The 19273-nt window shown below is 43.8% G+C and overlaps 1 protein-coding gene across 1 annotated transcript in view; it reads left to right on the top strand.

Moving 5' to 3' along the window:
* The first annotated feature begins 671 nt into the window (after window positions 1–671).
* Window positions 672–19273, top strand: part of LOC122683117 (poly(A)-specific ribonuclease PARN-like) — a 128388-nt gene continuing 109786 nt past the window's right edge. Inside the window, exons 1-3 of the mRNA XM_043886728.1 lie at window positions 672–802; window positions 6181–6364; window positions 17787–17837. Of these exons, the coding sequence (XP_043742663.1) occupies window positions 6247–6364; window positions 17787–17837 (169 nt within the window). The 5' untranslated portion in view covers window positions 672–802; window positions 6181–6246. The remainder of the gene's footprint in view (window positions 803–6180; window positions 6365–17786; window positions 17838–19273) is intronic.

Here is a 19273-nt window from a genome sequence, read left to right as displayed (position 1 = left end):
CCGCCTGCCCCCACCCGCATGGACCCCCCAGCCCCGGCCCCAGGGGCGGAGGGCCCGCCGCGCCGCAGAGCCGGCCGAGGAGCCCGCCTCAGCCCGGGCCGCTTCGCCGGCCGGCGGGAAGTTTTCCACCCCCGGGCGCGCGTGGGCATCGCGCGTCCGGGGTGAGTGCCCCCGGGTTCGCGCCGCAGCCGCCGGGAGAGAGCTCCGAGCCGGGGCGTCGCCAGGGCGGCAGAGGCAGGCGGTGAAGCGCCGCTCCTGCCTTGCCTCAGGGCGAGCCGCACCCGGCAGCGCGTCCCTTTAACGCGCGCGCCCGTCAAGGTGCCCGCGGCCCTCCCGACCGGCCGGCAGCCTCCCTCCCGCGTCTCGCGGGCCCCGGCGCTCCGTCCCGGGGGGCGCCCCTCGCCCGCCCCCGCCGCCGTCCGCTCGCGGGGCTCGGCTGTCACTTCACTTTCCCTCGGCGCCCCGCGGGCGTGCGCGGCGGGGAGGGGGCGGGGCGGCGCGGGGAGGGGGCGGGGCGGCGCGGGGCTCGCGCTCTCTCCCGGGCGCGCGCGCGGACGGCCGGGCGGCGGCGGCGCACGGCGGCGGCGGCGCACGGCGGCGGCGGCGCACGGCGGCGGCGGCGCACGGCGGCGGCGGCGCACGGCGGCGGCGGCGCACGGCGGCGGCGGCGCACGGCGGCGGCGGCGCACGGCGGCGGCGGCGGCTCCACTTTCCAGGACTCAGGGGCGGCGACAGCGCCAGCCGCGGGCAGCAGGCTGGGCAGCCGGAGCTGGAACGGCCGGGCGCGGCGGCGGCGCCGGGGGTGAGTCCGGCGGGCACAGGCGTGGCCGGGCGGTCCGCTGTGCGGGGCGGGGGTGCAGGTTCGGAGACCGGACGGCCCGCGGGGACGCCGACCCCCGGGGCCTCGTCAGCGCCCCTGCCCCCCGCGTCCCCTCAGCGTTCTGTCCCCGGGCTGGGGCTCGATCCCGCGACCGCGCGGACGGCCTCGCTCAGGTGCCCGAAGCCCCGCGCCCCTCCCCCTCCCTCCCCTCCCCCCGGCGCCCCCTCCCCCTTCGGACCTCGCGTCCCAGTCTTTCGCCGCCCGCCGCCCCTTCCCTGTCCAGCGCTCCCGGAACCAAGTCTCCGGGAAAGTGCAGGACGAGTGTCACGGGGAAGTGCCGGCCCGGCCGCACGCGGGGTCCCTGCGGATCTGCCCCCCATCATCGCCGCCCGCGGAGTCCCTGCGGGTCCCTCCTCCACCCGCGGCCGGGGGCCGTGCGGCGTCCGCCCTGCGGCGGGCCGTGTGTTGTCCCCGCTTTGTGAAGCCCGCAGTCCGCGGTCCGAGCCCGTTTTCCTGGTCTCGGTCCTCCGCAGCCCCGCTGGCTCGGTTCGAAGCCGGGTTCCACCCCCAGCGCCCCCCTTCCGTCTACTCCCGCCGTATCTCCTCGCTCTCTGGGTTTTCATCCTCTTGCCCTTTACTATTTCTAATGAAGATGAAGCGGAGCTTCTTGTGGCTTCGCCCCCCGCCCCCCCACGACCGACCAGAAATGTCCAATCCATCTTCTCTTAAGGAAATTAAGGCCGCTCTGCAAGGACCCCGTCCTGGCTCGGTGGCTGTTAGACCCATTTGCATGTTGCCCAGATTCACCGTTTTGCATTGTGTATTCTTGAGCGTGTACGCAAATATTTTTTTATTTAAAAGTGCAGAAGGAAATGGTAGGGTTTACCTTAAGAGTATCTTGCCATCTCGCCCTTCAGAAAGATTTTAAATTCTTCTTGGTTGTTGTTTTGTTTTTTTTTTTTTTTTTAAATCTTCGATTCTTAAAAAAGTATGCTTCTGAATAGGTGAGAATTCGTTCTGGACCTTGGGAATCTAAAAATTTGTGTTGACTCAGTTTGGATGCCCTTTGGCTCTGGAGAGTTTTGTCTGTGGGCTGATGCCAGTGATGGAGGGTTTGCATATAATGTCATACCCCATTATAGAAAGGTGCTCACCGCCACACCATAGCACCTTTTCCTCAAATCTTGGGTGTTCCACTATTATTTCCTGCATAAATATCCTTGCAGGTGAGTTAAAGGTAATATAAATAATTTAATTTTACATTTTAGAAAAGTTTAGAAACCCGACTGGGAAGGCAAGTGGCAAGAAACAGGACCGAATTAAGCGTTTTCCTGTTGTGAAAGCTCAAAGGAACACTTGCTTCTGCAGTCTTATACTGCGAGTTTTATACAGTTTTATACCGTCTTATCTGGACGGTAATCCGGATTCACGGAGTGACTATAGTTGTTTCTATGTTATCGATAATATTTATCACCAAATCATCTCATTTCTATGGAACATGTGAGTTTATTTTCATATGTTGCTAATTTCCAGGACTGTAATTTACCGTATAGGATACATAGCTAATTCCCTTTTAGATAATTTTTGAGTTGAAGAAAGAACAGTATTCAGACTTTTAATCTAACACTTCTTTGAGGAAAGTTCAATTTTACTATTTTATGTTTAGAAACTGAGTATTTGAGTGCAAAGTAAAAATCTTAATATCTTTGAAACTATCATGGAAGAGTAGCTCTGTGTTTATAACCCTGGGATTCCAGTTTATCTTCACTCTAGATTAGATAATTGGATCCAATTAGGTATTTAAGAATTCATCTTAAAAGTAAGCGCTGATTTAGAAGATAACATTCACTTCCTGTATTTCTCTTTTGTCTCTGCCCTGCCGCTTGTGGGATCTTAGTTCTCTAACCAGGGATTGAACCTATACCCTCTGTGCTGGGGACGCAGGAGTCCCTTGAAGATAACATTGAGAGAGTTTTAATTCAGGAAATTAAAAAAAAAGTGGTTTATTTTTGGCTGTCCTGAGTCTTGGTTTCTGCAGGGGCTTCTCCCTCGTTGCCTGGAGCCTGGGCTGCTCTGCGCTGGTCTTTTCGTCGGTGGCGGAGGAGCCCGCGACTCTAGGGCGCGCAGACTTCAGGAGATGGGGTGCAGGGGCCTAGTTGCTCTGCAGTATGTGGGATCTTCTAGACCAGGGATTGAACCCTGCATGGGCAGGCGGATTCTTTACTATTGAGTCACCAGGGAAGCCCAGAAAGTTTTTTTTTTACTCATTTGTACTTTAAGAGAGACAGAACACCAGTCTTGCAGCTAATTAAAATGTGTATAGACTATTTTTTCTTCATAAAAATTAGTTGCCACCTAAGTAGTGCAGTAATTTTTCCCCACACTGTTTCTGTAATTAGACACTCAAAAACTATTAATAAAACCCACAGAACTTCCCCTTACTCTTAGTATTTGAACAGGATATGAAAACTTTGTTTCTGAAAGCTTCTTTTATAGTGGTTATTTGTGGCCTTAGGTGAATTTATCATCCATAGGTTGATTTGGATGAAATAAGGCTTCTTAGGTCAAAAGTGGAAATTTTTTTTCCTTACTGTGAAACTGTAGAAATTATACATCTATTTGGGTATTTTAATAGTTCCCTAGTGAGACTAATTTTAGTCTTCTGATACTGTGGGGCAGTTTATGAAATGTGGATTTCAGACTGTGGCTTAGATTATATCACTGAGTAGTCTTTTAAGTAATTATATATGCTCATGGCATTATTAGATATTATGTAATTACACATAAATAAGAATATTAAGATGAATATGTAGCTTTATAACTAGTGTAATATGCAACTGAAATTCTAGGCATAGTTTATCAAACTAAAACTGGAGCTTCAGTAAAAAAGAATTTTATTCCATTTAGGTTTTCATGTATTTGTCAACTAATGGATTGCTTCCAGTTTAAGACATATAAAAGGATTTCTCACTCGTTTCACATATCTCAAAATATTGCCAGCAGCGTTTTGCTGCATGTGAGGGCCTTTCTCTAAGAATTACTCTCTTTCTTACTCCCATGCACAGCTGTTCTCACAGGCTCTTATGTACATACTTACAAGGGTTTAAACTCATATATATATATATATATATATATATATATATATATATATATATTTTTTTTTTTTTACTGAAAGAAGTAAGCTGAAAAAAAATTCAGCATTAAATCCAAGGATGAGAATTTTATGTGAAATAAAAATTAAAAAAAAAAAAAGAAAGCAAGAAATACGTTAGGACTGTTTGAGCTGGATGTGGAACATGCTGATATAAAATCTCGGGATTCTGTTAAGTGACTCGAGTGCTCCTAGAAGATGCTCCAGCTGAGGAGACGGTTGTGCTCGTTTACAGGGGAAAGCCATCGCGTTCCCTGCTTCAGAGCTGCCTGGGCAGACCTCTCTTTCTTTGGCGTGGAGGAAGGGAGCTGCTGAGGGTGATGGGGCTGTGTCTGGTGATGCCTTAGTGAAGGCACTCAGGATTTCTGCTGGCTCCTCACCGGCTCTGCTTCCCGCGTCCTCACTTCTCCTTCAGGTTTGTCTTAACCTTTCTCATTTCAACCACTTCAAGTTCTGTCTCATGAAATCACTTTGATTTAGAGCAAGCTACAAGTGAAATAGAGCGAGCTATAAGTTAAATCTTCAGTGAGGAAGAATTTTAATTATGGTCAGCTAGCTCTACATTTGGACCAGTTCTGGTAATCAAACAGTGCTTTATTTGAGGTATCTTTCTCTTACATATTAAGTCTTATTTTTGATCCAGCAAATACAGTTTTAACTCTTAATTTGACTAAGAGTTACATAGTATCTTTTTCAAAAGGAATTTGTTCCCATTTATTTGTGGTTCTTAAAGGGGTACTTTGTGGTGTTGATGTCACTCCTTAAAGGTAGTTCTGTGTTTTGAAGAGAGGCGCCCCAGAAGGTAGGTGTACCAGCTCCGGTAGTTATGAGGTGGCAGTAACATGGTGAGAGTGTGGGCATGGGTTTTATCAGTTCGGTTTTGGATTTGTCAGTAAAGTCTAAGCTAGTTGGGTCACAGGGGATGTACTCATGGTAATCAGACTCAGAAATCAATTATGATAGAATGATTGTTAGCAAGAGAGAACTGGAATTTTTTTGTGCATTATCTAGGTTGTAACAGCTTACCCATGTACCAAGATATTGAGAAGATTGAGTTGGTAATCAGAGTTGCTTGTGGAGCAAAGGGACTTTGAAAGCCTCGAGGTATGTTTCATCCAGACCGTGGGGGGAAAGACAGGCCCCTAATGTCTCCATACAGCCTTCATCTCCTGTGGAACCTGGTTGCTTGGTAAATTGTTGGATCAGGGCTGGCACCGTCCTGCAGTTCAGCTTCTATTTAGAATCACGGAGGCCTCTGTGTTCTTCTGTTATCACAAAGGTTAATTAAAACAGTTGACTGACTTAGAGGATTTTAATTGTAGCCCAGCCGGAGGATGTATTCATGTGGTATTGGTGCCAGCATTTGCTCTATCCCTGTGTTCTTTGGCCATTTTTACTGACCTCTGTTACAGCCCCTAGCAAGTAGTCTTACCCACTGAATCAACTTGCTTATCCTAGGACTCAAGAGCCCGGCACAGTGCCTGGTGGGTAGCGCAGTTTTTTTTCTTTTTCGATGACGCTTTATTGACACATAATTCATGTATTGCAAAATTCACTCTTTTAAAATGTATAGCTCAGTGGTTTTTAGAATATTTAGAGCTGTATATCACCATTATCTAATATAAGAACATTTTTATCACCCCACAAGGAAACCTTGCACTTCTTAGCTTTGTACCGTTCCCATTCTTCCCTCACTCCCAGCCCCTGGCAATCACTCACTGACTTTTCTGTCTCTGCGCACTCGCCGATTCTGGACGGTTCGTGCCATTTGCGGCCCTTTGTGCCTGGTGTCTTTCACTGAACATCGTGTTTTCAAAGTTCATCCACGGTGTAGCTTGCACATACTGTACTCCGTTCCTTTATGTGGCTGGATGGCATTCCATTGCTTGGATATCCCACATTTGGTTTATCTGTTCGTTGTCAGCTGGTGGGTATTTGAGTTGTTTCCTCTTTTTGGTTCTGTGAATAGTGTTGCTGTGAACATATTGTGTATATATATTTGTTTTCATTTCTTTTCTCAATACATTTTGAATGGATGAAGGAAAAGTTTTGGCAACTCCCAAAGCTGTTAGGTAAAGTGAGCAAGTCATTCATTCTATAGTGAGTTTTCTTTGGTTCCTGTTAAGATTCACTTTCTCTCTGTTCTCGAGCGACCTTTCTGCAGTCCTTCCCCAACTGAATAAATGATTTTTTTGACTCTTTAATCCAGGATCTAAAATGTCCACTGAGGCACAAAGAGTTGACGACAGTCCGGGCACTAGTGGAGGAAGCTCCGATGGAGACCAGCGTGAGAGTGTCTAGTGGGAACCAGAGAGAGAGCAGGTTCAGCCGAAGAAGAAGGAGGGGAAGATATCCAGCAAAACAGCTGCTAAACTGTCTACTAGTGCTAAAAGGTACCTCAGTTACGGGAACTTCTTTGCTTTTAGTATCAATTTATCACCTTAAGTCTGACTTTCTCTTGCATTTAATCATTTTTCTGGGATATGGACCATGAAGTTCATGGATTTTTTCTTCTTCAAGGTTATTTCTTTTTCATGATCTTAGTTATATGCAATATGAACTTTTTGGTATTTAAAGTCAGTTAAACAGCATGGCAAAATTATAAACTATGTATCCATAGTGTGTGTATATGTATTGTTAGGTGACTATGAATAGGAAAGTGCATGTAAAAGTGTGATAATTTGTTTTATGGTTCCTTGACCATTACTATTTTATTTTATTGAGCAGCAGAGAATAACAGTGGGAGTCTATTGAAATAGTTACTGGATGATTATTTACACTCACTGTTAGTAAAGTGAGAAATGTGGGAGTTAATAACAATAGAATGGGAAAGACTAGAGATCTCTTCAAGAAAATTGGTATCTCTTCAAGATACTAAGGGAACATTTCATGCAAAGATGGGCACAATAAAGGACAGAAACAGTACAGACCTAACAGAAGCAGAAGATATTAAGATGAGGTAGCAAGAATGCACAGAAGAGCTATACGAAAAAGATCTTCAGGACCCAGATAACCACGATGGTGTGATCACTCACCTAGAGCCAGACATCCTGGAGTCCAAAGTCAAGTGGGCCTTAGGAAGCATTACTATGACAAAGCTAGTGGAGGTGATGAAATTCCAGCTGAGCTATTTCAAATCCTAAAAGGTGATGCTGTAAAAGTGCTGCACTCAATATGCCAGCAAATTTGGAAACCTCAGCAGTGGCCACAGGACTGGAAAAGATCAGTTTTCATTCCAACCCCAAAGAAAGACAATGCCAAGGAATGCTCAAACTGCTGCACAATAGCACTGATCTCACATTCTAGCAAAGTAATGCTCGAAATTCTCCAAGCCAGGCTTCAACAATACGTGAACCCTGAACTTCTAGATGCTCAAGCTGGATTTAGAAAAGGCAGAGGAACCAGAGATCAAATTGCCAACATCTGTTGGATTATAGAAAAAGCAGGAGAATTCCAGAAAAACACCTACTTCTGCTCCATTGACTACGCTAAAGCCTTTGACTGTAGATGACAACAAACTGTGGAAAGTTCTTAAACAGATGGGAATACAGACCTCCTTACCTGCTTCCTGAGAAATCTGTATGCAGGTTAAGAAGCAACAGTTAGAACTGGACATGGAACAACAGATGGATTCACATGGAACAATAACTGATTCCAAATAGGGAAAGGAGTACGTCAAGGCTGTATATTGTCACCCTGCTTATTTAACTTTTATGCAGACTACATCATGAGAAATGCTGGGCTGGTTGAAGCACAAGCTGGAATCAAGATTGCCAGGAGAAATATCAATAACCTCACATCTGCAGATGACACCACCCTTTCAGCAGAAAGCGAAGAATAACTAAAGAGCCTCTTGATGAGGGTGAAAGAGGAGAGTGAAAAAGTTGGCTTAAAACTTAACATTAAAAAAACTAAGATCATGGCTTCTGGTCCCATCACTTCATGGCAAACAGATGGGGAAACGATGGAAACAGTGACAGACTTTATTTTGGGGGCTCCAAAATCACTGGAGATGGTGATTGCAGCCCTGAAATTAAAAGACGCCTGCTCCTTGGAAGAAAAGCTATGACCCACCTAGATAGCATATTAAAAAGCAGAGATATTACTTTCCCAGCAAAGGTCCGAGTCAAAGCTATGGTTTTCCAGTGGTCATGTATGGATGTGAGAGTTGGACCATAAAGAAGACTGAGCACTGAAGAATTGATGCTTTTGAACTGTGGTGTTGGAGAAGACTATTGAGAGTCCCTTGGACTGCAAGGAGATCCAACCAGTCAACCCTAAAGTAAATCAGTCCTGAGTATTCATTGGAAGGACTGATGCTGAAGCTCCAATACCTTGGCCACCTGATGGGAAGAACTGACTCATTGGAAAAGACCCTGATGCTGGGAAAGATTGAAGGTGGGAGAAGGGGACAACAGAGGATGAGATGGTTGGAAGGCATCACTGACTCAATGGACATGAGTTTGAGCAAACTCCGGGAGCTGGTAATGGCTAGGGAAGCCTGGTGTGCTGCAGTCCATGGGGTCACCAAGAGTCAGACACAACTGAGCGACTGAGCTGAACTGAAGAACAGATGCATGTCGTTTTCATTATATCAGGCAGTGGTTTAGTCTTGATAACAGATTTTCTTTTCCTCCAGAGAACAGGTAGATCTGGAAGCAGGATATTTTGGGTGATTCTTTGCTGCCACATCAGTTGCTTAGGGTGATTGGCATGTCATTGGACTCAGCAGAGGGAATATACACTTTAATACTGTTACATTATAGAATATCTCTTGGTAAATAATCTAAAGGTGAATTGAATCTAGTAGTCTTTCCTGGCCCTGTGATGTACTGTCTGAGAATTTGGGGCCTTGTGGACTGACCGTTGAGTGACAGCTTCATCCTTTACTGTTGGTGTGGATGAGGGAACCCATCCCAGAGGTCGTACCCGTGTGGGCTGGAGGAGCTTGCTTCTCTCTGGTCGAGTCAGTCCACAGGTTGGGAAGACCTCTGTCAGGCCCCCTGCAGGCCGTGCCTTTCTGGGGAGAGTTGTTAGAGTGCGCCGTCCATTCTAAGGGCCTCGGGTAGCCAGCTTCCCTGTCCTGGAAGCGGGTTGCGGATGCCCGCCCTCTGCTGAAGGAGCCGTGAGAAAGTGAGACGGCCTGGGACTTGAGGCCTTCTAACCTCTGTATTGGATGGCGGGGAGGGCCCCATGCGCTCCTGCGGGCACAGCGCAGCTCCAGGGGCCTCGGCTCAGGGCCCGGCCAGCTGCCCGGTCACAGCGCAGAACGACCGGCTGCAGGGAATGCCGTGGACTAGGGTGGAACGGAGCGGGGATGGAGAAACAGGACGTTTAGAGGAAGGAAGGGAGGTGCGTGGGTGTGCGTGGGCAGGAGATCCTCAGGTACAGACTGCGGCCCGCCTGACTGAGGGCGTCCCTGTGGCTCAGACAGGAAAGAATCCGCCTGCAAAGCGCGGACCCGGGTCGGGGAGATCCCCTGGAGGAGGGTGAGGCAGCCCACTCCAGTGTTCTTGCCTGCAGAATCCCATGGACAGAGGAGCCTGTGGGGTCGCCAAGAGTGGGACACGGCTGAGCGACTAGGCGCACACAGCCCCTGAGAGTGAGGGTGCTGTGGGGGCCGGGGAGGACGATCGTCTGGGAGTGCTCCCCACCGGCGGGCGCCCCGTGGAGCGCGGCCGGGCATCGTGCCGGCGTCGGAGCAAGGCCCGCAGTCTGCCGGGGGAGTGGAAACTGGGCCATGTGTGAAAGCTGGGATTGGGTGAGGCTTGTTCGGTAACAGTCATTCTTTACTTCGTTTTCCCACAGTGTGTACAAAGTTGAGATTACATATTCAAACCTAGTTTTCCTTTTCCCCACTCTTTAAATTGGGGATAAAGTTTATTTCTGAGTGTGTGTGTGTGAAGAATCCAGGACAGTGTCTGATGGGCACATGATAGGAATTAGTAGTACGGCATTGGGGAAAGTAAGAAATGCCTTTTAAGTTGCTTCCTGGCTGAAAAAAAGTCACTCCGTTGGCAAATTTATTCTTGTGAATCTGTGATTTTCAGACTGTGACTGATGACTTTCCTCTACACAGTTTCTGGGTGGCTTATGGTTGAGTGTCTGAGGGGGTTTAGGCATTTACTATTTTTTTGAATATAAAATGCTGCTTCACGGCAAATTTTCAGGTAAAAGACAAAAACCCAATACTAAAAAGTTGAACTCTGTTCCTTTCCTTCTCCCCAGTCTAGTTGATAGTGGAAGTTGATTTTGTCCCCCATCTCTGCTTTGGGTTCCTTTCTTTTTTTAAGTAGGTGTCTGTTTTGGCTGCACCAGGCCTGAGTTGTGCATGCGGGATCTCTGTAGTCACAGCAGGTGGGTCTGGTTCCCTGACCAGGGGTGGAACCCAGGCTCCCTGTTGGGAGTGTGGAGTCTTAGCCACCGGGCCGCCAGGGAAGTCCCTCTGTCTGAGCTCTAACAACTGAGGAAAAACATTGGGAATCTTGATGACAGGGACTCAAAACATAGTTTTAATTCACCATGTGCCTTGCATAGTAGGGTCGTATTTATTGACTGATTGCCTTAGAACCTAGGGTTTGTTGTGAGGCTTGGATCTTCCCCAGAGATTAGAATCCTAGTACTGATATGTTCAGAAGATCAAAGGTGGAGGTAGTTTCACAATAAAATTCTCATTTATTATTATTGATAATTGATTTTTATGCAGATGAGACATCTTTTCCAAATAGTGTCATTTTGTGGGAGAGTTAATCAGCAGTGCAGAGCTTGCACTGGAGAGACAGAATCTGGGTTAGACCTAATGCTAGGTCCTGGCATTTAGTTGCTCTGTGATATTAGAAACATAGTTTAACATTTCCAAGCTTCACCTTTCTCATCTGTGAAATGGAGACAGAAATAGTCCCATCTTCGCAGGGCCAGCGTGAGGATGGAAAGTGATCAAGCTGTTATTTGGCACACAGAAAGGTTTCATACACTGATGCTGTCGTTCTTAGACTTTGTGCCAGTTAAAGCCTACAATAGTATTTTACTAAGTCCATGTGATAAATTTTAGAAAAATGAAGTTTGTGTTAATGCTATGAGGACTTAGTGCTTTTTGTTAAAATAGTAAAGCTCAGATGCTGTAATTATATATACATTTTATAGTAACTCAAGAAAAGTACTTTGCACATAGGTGTTCAGTTGCATAAAATATGCTGTAATTGTAGAATTAATCATTAGGTGTAGAAATGTGTTTTCTTGCAAAAAAAATCTCAGTTTTCAGGTGTTATGGCAAAGTAATATTGGATACAGAAAATATTAAATTGGAATTTTATTTAAACAATGGTATAAATTAATTTTTGTCTGTTTCAGAGTTAAGAGGGAGATTACAGTTACTTCTTGATGCATTTTTGCTCTTCTTTGGCATGAAATTATTTCTTAAAAAATCGGAATGCTTTTAGCATGGTCTGTTCTCTTCATAATTTGATGTGATTTTATTGGATACAATATAATACTGTCCTAGAAATGATATTTGGTTTTAGACTCTAAATTGTTGTTAGGTTGGGAGGTTGATTTCAGTATATTTGACTGTGATATTTTGTTATATGGGCTAATCTGTTTCTTTTCCACATGAGAATGAAGTACTCTTTATAGATAATCTTTTGTAATTATTGTATTTTATTGATTCTGAATGTTCATTTTAAGTTTTTAATGTTCCTGAAATCAGGATGCAGTTTACAGTTGATGTGCAGAATCATTAATTTAGGTTGTCTTAAAAATCGAGCAGTTGTTTGGAGTCATAGGTGCACAGTATGTAGCACCACTCAGAATTAAACTCTGGATTTATTACTTGCAGTGGCCCTGTGTTTTCTAAGTTAATTCAGAGATTACTTTGAGATTTAAGAAATTTTAGTAACTAGTTACATGATGTTTTCTTTTGAGAATGAGTTCATTTTGGAAGGTTTTGAGGAATGCAGACCATAGGGGAATGTAGAAAGTCATCTAAGTGGATGAAGTTTTTTTTTTAAATAACTGTTAAGAAAATACCTTTGTGAATCCCCAAGTCCATATATTCATGTTCTACTTGGCCCTGAGTGAGTTACTGAATTTTCTTTAAGCTTGAATATGTGTTTGTGTTTGAGACACGTCGGTATATATACTGCTTCATTTTTCTGAACCATTAATCCAGTATGTTAGTATTAAAACGAGTGCTTCATGTCTTCACCACTTGGGTTCAGTTTTGTCGCTGTGGTCTTCAGTTCAGTCTGAATGAGTCATAATTATCTCCCCTTCCCCGCCCCCCACTCCTCTTTCTTTTTAGCAGATGACAGTCACATGTAAACTCCTACCGTTCCTGGAACATTTAAGGTTTCAGGTGAAGTCGTACAAACTGAAATTTAGTCTGCATTTTGCTTCTGACTTGTTTCAGTAACCATGTGCAGTTGCTGACTTATGTATCATGACAACCAAGGAAGTGGCACTGCTGGACAGAAATTGGAGATATAGACAGTTGTCTAGTGGATTTGTTTCTAAAGAAATAATTTTGTCTTAAAAGTTCTCATAAGAGAGAGGAGATGTTGTTTTGTTTGTTTGACTTAGCAAGATAATTGCTTGTCTTTTCACCTTAACAGCATGCAGTTACTAGCCTGAGTTTCCTAAATGGGAACTGATAAAATGGTAGTACTTAAAGAATTCTGTGAGATTTATTTAATTCACTTTTAATAGCCTAAGATCATCATGTAAAAGGTGCATTGTAAGTGTAAATTACTGATACTTTTTCATTTTTCCTCACCCTAAGGGACAGTGCCTGAAATAGCTGCCTTCCTTATTACCCCACATGTCAAGACTGAGAAACTTAATACATACCATGATCACAACTTTTGAGATAGAATTGAATTGCTGTCATTGAAAACAGCAGGACATCTTGCAACCGTTTAAATAGCAATTCTTAGTATAATCTTTTCTGTCAAGAGAAATACAGCCATTCTTTGGTAGCAGTGGCTCAAAATATATTGTAATGCACTGACTCACTGCTCCAAATTGTCAAGTTTATCAGTAAATTGCTTTTTGTATTGAATAATTAGATTTAGAATGATAGACATCTAGAGGGGTTTCAAGTTCCATTACAGAATTCTGTGACAAAATTATGACATCAATTTTTTAAACCAAAGGGACAGTATAAGCATAAAGCAAGATGAATTATTTGAAAATCCCTAGGAAGTTCTTTTACAGTAAAATTGTTTTCTTTGACACTGTGAGCATACTGTTTTGAATCCCTGTTCTTTTGGTTTTCTGAGTTTAAAAACAAGAGTATGTGTATGTATACACACACAAATATACACACACATATTCAGATACATATATCTGAATCACTTTTCTGTATACTTGAAACTAGCACAATATTGTAAATCACCTATGCTTAAATAAAAAAATGTTTATAAAAGTTTTTCATGTTCCCGCTGGCAAATTAAACAGCACAGAGACATTTTGATTACAAAGTAGCAGTTTTCTGTTGAGATACTTTCCCTGTGGCAGTTCCTGTTAGCTGACTCTACCTGACCTTAAGTAATAGACTTATACCTACTTGTTGAATTGTTAAATAATACCTTTTGTCTTCTTGCTGTGAATTTTGAGGATGTTCACCAGCTTGTTCACCTGTTTTCTTTTCCCGCCTCCCAGTTAATGATATTCATATTTTTTAAAAAGTACTGGAGGGATGGGATGGGGAGGGAGGTGGGAGGGGGGTTCAGGGTGGGGGACACATGTACACCTGTGGCTGATTCATGTCAATGTATGGCGAAAACCACCACAATATTGGAAAGTAACTAGCCTCCAACTAAAACAAATACTTAAAAAAAGAGTGTTGGCTGTCTTTCTAAATGAAGTAGTATATTTAAGCCACTGTTGCTCGTTGCTTCACGTTTCAGCAATACTCGTTGGTTCCTTACTTTGTAAAATGAGGGTATTAATACCTTTGTTCTTCCTTCCATCTACTCACACCCCCCCCCACCATCCACTTTTAGTTGGTTTCTATTAGCTACACTTGATTTTACATCTTCATGGTTAGTAGTATTTCCATTTTGTAGTGTGCAACTACAACTTGTTATCTGTGCTTTATCTGTAATAAAAGGCCAATAAACTCTGTATAAGTTTACCTGTTTAGTGCCAGACCAGACGGGGTGTTAGGATTAGATTTCCTATAGGTCCAGTGTTAGGATCTCTCAGTGATCAATGCAAAGCAGTAGAGGAAAACAATAGAATGGGAAAGACTACAGATCTCTTTCAAGAAAATTAGAGATACCAAGGGAACATTTCATGCAAAGATGGGCTCAATAAAGGACAGAAATGGTATGGACCTAACAGAAGCAGAAGGTATTAAGAAGAGGTAGCAAGAATACACAGAAGAACTATACAAAAAAGATCTTCAGGACCCAGATAACCATGATGGTGTGATCACTCACCTAGAGCCAGACATCCTGGAATGCTAAGTCAAGTGGGCCTTAGGAAGCATCACTACGAACAAAGCTAGTGGAGGTGATGAAATTCCAGTTAGCTATTTCAAATCTTAAAAGATGATGCTGTGAAAGTGCTGCACTCAATATGCCAGCAAATTTGGAAGACTGAGCAGTGGCCACAGGACTGGAAAAGATCAGTTTTCATTCCAGTCCTAAAGGCAATGCCAAAGAATGTTCAAACTACCTCACAATTGTACTCATCTCACATGCTAGCAAAGTAATGCTCAAAATTTTCCAAGCCTGGCTTCAACAGTACATGAACCATGAACTTCCAGATGTTCAAGCTGGATTTAGAAAAGGCAGAGGAACCAGAGATCAAATTGCCAACATCCGTTGTATTATTGAAAAAGCAAGAGAGTTCCAGAAAAACATCTATTTCTGCTTTATTGACTATGCCAAAGCCTTTGACTTTGTGGATCACAACAGACTATTGAAAATTCTGAAAGAGATGGGAGTACCAGGCCACCTGACCTGCCTCCTGAGAAATCTTTATGCAGGTCAAGAAGCAACAGTTAGAACTGGACATGGAACAACAGACTGGTTCCAAATTGAGAAAGGAGTACGTCAAGGCTGTATATTGTCACCCTGCTTGTTTAACTTATATGCAGAGTGCATGATGAGAAACGCTGGGCTGGAGGAAGCACAAGCTGGAATCAAGATTGCCAGGAGAAATATCAGTGACCTCAGATACACAGATGACACCATCCTTATGGCAGAAAGCAAAGATGAACTAAAAAGCCTCTTGATGAAAGTGAAAGAGGAGAGTGAAAAAGTTGGCTTAAAGCTCAACATTCAGAAAACTAAGATCATGGCATCTGGTCCCATCACTTCATGGGAAATAGGTGGGGAAACAGTGGCAACAGAGACTTATTTTTTGGGCTCCAGAATCACTGCAGATGGTGACTACAGCCCTGAAATTAAAAGATGCTTGCTCCTTGGAAGAAAAGCCATGACCAACCTAGACAGCATATTGAAAAACAGAGACGTTACTTTGCCGACAAAGGTCTGTCTAGTCAAAGCTATGATTTTTCCAGTTGTCATGTGTGGATGTGAGAGTTGGACCGTAAAGAAAGCTGAGCGCCGAAGAATTGATGCTTTTGAACTGTGGTGTTGGAGAAGACTCTTCAGAATCCCTTGGACTGCAAGGAGATCCAACCAGTCCATCCTAAAGGAAATCAATCCTGGATATTCATTGGAAGGACTGATGCGGAAGTTGAAACACCAATATTTTGGCTACCTGATGTGAAGAACTGACTCATTGGAAAAGACCCTGATGATGTGAAAGGTTGAAGGCAGGAGGAGAAGGGGACGACAGAGGATGAGATGGTTGGATGGCATCACTGACTCGATGGACATGAGTTTGAGCAAGCTCTGGGAGTTGGTGGTGGACAGGAAGCCTGACGTGCTGCAGTCCATGGGGTCCAAAGAGTCGGACACGACTGAGTGACTGAACTAGGATCTTAAAGCTACGCAATGAATCATAGCATTTAGGCAAAATGCCTCCTTTTTATCCCTTAATATCTGTTACTGGATTGAAAGTATTTTATGTTTTAGTTTCGTGCCTGTTCTATCTGTGATTTTCTTACAGAGTTGTTTCTCTTGTGGGATTTGTGACTGTTTTTCTCCCTTGAGTGGTGTATCTTTATTACACCCTATATGCTCTGTGCCCTCTGGAGCGTCTCAACCTGTTTGATTCACAGCATGTACTTTGTCTTCCAAATAGAGTGGAATTCCTCCGCCAGTGGTGACCACCCCTGTCTCTGTCCTTGATCCCTTTCTGCCCTCTGTGTGTGTGCCCCGCCGTCACCTGGGGCGCTGACGGGGTGGAGGGGGAGTGTGTGCTCTCAGCTCACTGCCTTTAACCTGGACGTGACGCGTTGTGCCTCACAGTGCCTGTTTTATTTACACTTTTGTGTGGAATCCACAAAGGGTGTTCTCTATCAGATATTTGAGACTTCTCTTGTTTAGTTATGTGCCATATGTACTTTAAATGCACATGAACACACTATAGAATCTAAGAAGTCTCAGTGGGACAGCTGAATTAATAGGTTTTTTATTTTTGGCTTTAGATTTGTTAGTCTTGGTCTGTGTATTGATGTGAGAATTGGACGGTAAAGAAAGGTGGATGGTAAAGAAGGATGAGCGCCGAAGAGTTGATGCTTTTTGAACTGTGGTGCTGGTGAATACTCTGGAGAGTCCCTTGGACTGCAAGGAGGTCAAACCAGTCAATCATAAAGGAAATCAATCCTGAATATTCATTGGAAGGACTGATGCTGAAGCTCCAATACTTTGGCCACCTGATGCGAAGAGCCCGCTTATTGGAAAAGACCCTGATGCTGGGAAAGATTGAAGGCGGGAGGAGAAGGGGACGACAGAGGATGAGATGGTTGGATGGCATCACTGACTCGATGGACATGAGTTTGACCAAGCTCCGGGAGATAGAGGACAGGGAAGCCTGGTGTGCTGCTGTCTGTGGGGTCGAAAAGAGTCAGACAGGACTTGACCAGTGAACAACAAACACCCATTTCATAACGTCTTCCCCACCTTGAGTCACACGACTTAGAGAAGTGATAGTTGTATCTGTATCAGACATTTCATTCGGGGCAGGATACTGAAGTGGGTTGCCGTTTCCTTTACGGGATTTTCCTAGCCCAGAATGAAATCCACGTCTCCTGCATTGGCAGGTGGCTTCTTTACCACTGAGCCACCAGGGAAGCCCATATAGGGGGTTAGGTGAAGTAAAACATAAAAGATGAAAATAACACATGAGGGTAAAAACAGGTTTTTAAAATAAAAATTCTTTTTTCCCCCTTTGCAGAAGGCATATGTGTGCTTAGCGTTAGCAGTGGTTTGAGTTTCCCTGGTGGCTCAGCTGGTATAGAATCCGCCTGCAATGCAGGAGACCCTGGTTCCATTCCTTGGTTGGAAAGATCCCCTGGAGGAGGGAGTGGCCCCCCACTCCAGTATTCTTGCCTGGAGAATCCCATGGACAGAGGAACCTGGGGGCTACAGTCTCTGGGGTTGCAAAGAGTTGCCTGAGTGACTAAGCACAGCACAGCAGTGGCTTAAAGTTTTGATTTAAGTCGTGCTGTTGGTGAGAGATGGAGGCACAGATAGCGGCCGGTCTCCTCTTTGTAGATGCACTGTGGAAACTGGCAGAAATTGCTACTTTGTTGGTACTGTGTATGATGATTTATACAGTGATAGTATTTCAAATTAAAAGTGCACAAATAGGAAAGATTAGTGTAAAAGTGTAAAATTTAATGGAATATTAAAAGAGTAAAGACATTTTAATGTAACTTTCTTTGTCTTTATTTTCAAGAATTCAGAAGGAACTTGCAGAAATTACGTTGGGCCCACCCCCCAACTGTAGGTAAGTACTTAATGGATTTTTATTTGTATCTTTTGCAGAAGGTGTAATCGAACTATTGCTGTGATGTCTCAACTATTGTTGTTGGAGCCTGATTAATTAGCGAAAACATGGTTCTGTTTTGGACTTAAGTGACTGTGAAGACAGTGGTTGTGGTGGTCTCCGTGCAGAAATGGAATCTTCATGAATCTGTTTGTAATGGTAGATGGAGTTGCCAAAAAAAGAGTAATGCAATAACAGTAAGATAATGGAATTATAGGGTAACACATACAATGATCTTTTAGTGGAAGAGGTGTTGGAGTTTTAAATGATTTCTTTCATGATAGAGTAATACTGTGGCTAAAATATTTGCTGTTTGATAATTTATTTAGTTGTTATCTTGCTGAAAATTGATTTTTAGAAGTGCTGGAACATTAAACAGTGTTTCTTCATGGTTTACATTATTTCTTATAGTCCTAGGTTGTGGTGATTGGAGGCGGTGAGGTTAAGTTTGAAACACTCTCTCCATTATGACCACATACCCTCAATCTGGTCTGAGTTTACTGATGGGAAGTTAAAGTGCTTGCTTGGAGTTGATTAATGATATATGTAGAGTAGAAGGAGGGAAGTTAGCTTCTGCTGTATCTTGGATCTGGTACAGTAGTCGGAAGATGGCTGTTTGACTCCTTGAAGAAGTTTGTGTTTTGATGTCAGTTCAGTGTTGGAACCAAGCCACTGCGGAGTTGTGTAGTTTAAATGGGAGCGCTGTGCGTCAGAGGCGAGAGGACGCGCTTCAGTATTGAGTACATTGTTGGTGTGATTTCTGATTTAACTGAGCTTGTTTTAATATGAAAGCAAAGATAACAGCTCTAGGTATTAATGGAAGTGAAAAACCTGTAGGTGGCTAAATGGCTAATTGACAGCCATTTTTGTGTAGGAAAGATTCTAATAAGACTTAATGTTTGTAGTGAATTTATTGTAGTTCTTTACACGGGAGTCACATTTATAAACTTGTAGTAATAATGTTCGAAGAATATTTCACTCAACTAGAACAAATCACTTCTTGGTTAGGAGAAGCTGTTGGGTAGTCAGGTGTTTTTGTCACACTTAGGCTGTGTTACCTTAGAGCTGTTTCAGACGTCACATCTTTGTTTAAGCTTTGGTGGCCAATTCGTGTAAATGGATTGATTTGTGGAAAAACTTCAGTTTGAATTAAACTCTCTTGTTTCGTAGGGTAGTATTTGTTTTAATGTTTGAATCTTTTTTTTTTTTTTAATAAACTGTGTTTACCACATATATTATTCCTGTTACCTTTCTTTACAAACAACTGAAATGGTACAATATATGAACTTAGTTTATATACTTTGAAAACTTTGTTTAAACTTTGAAAACAGATTATTGGCAAAATAAATTAATTGCTTTGTTTTAATGAGCTTGTTTAGGGCTCCTTTTTGATGAAT

The sequence above is a fragment of the Cervus elaphus genome, chromosome 1 (genome assembly GCF_910594005.1).
Source record: "Cervus elaphus chromosome 1, mCerEla1.1, whole genome shotgun sequence".
In the NCBI taxonomy this organism is placed as follows: Eukaryota; Metazoa; Chordata; class Mammalia; order Artiodactyla; family Cervidae; genus Cervus; species Cervus elaphus.
Note: the sequence above shows the minus strand (reverse complement) of the source record. Positions and strands in the feature narration are given on the sequence as shown.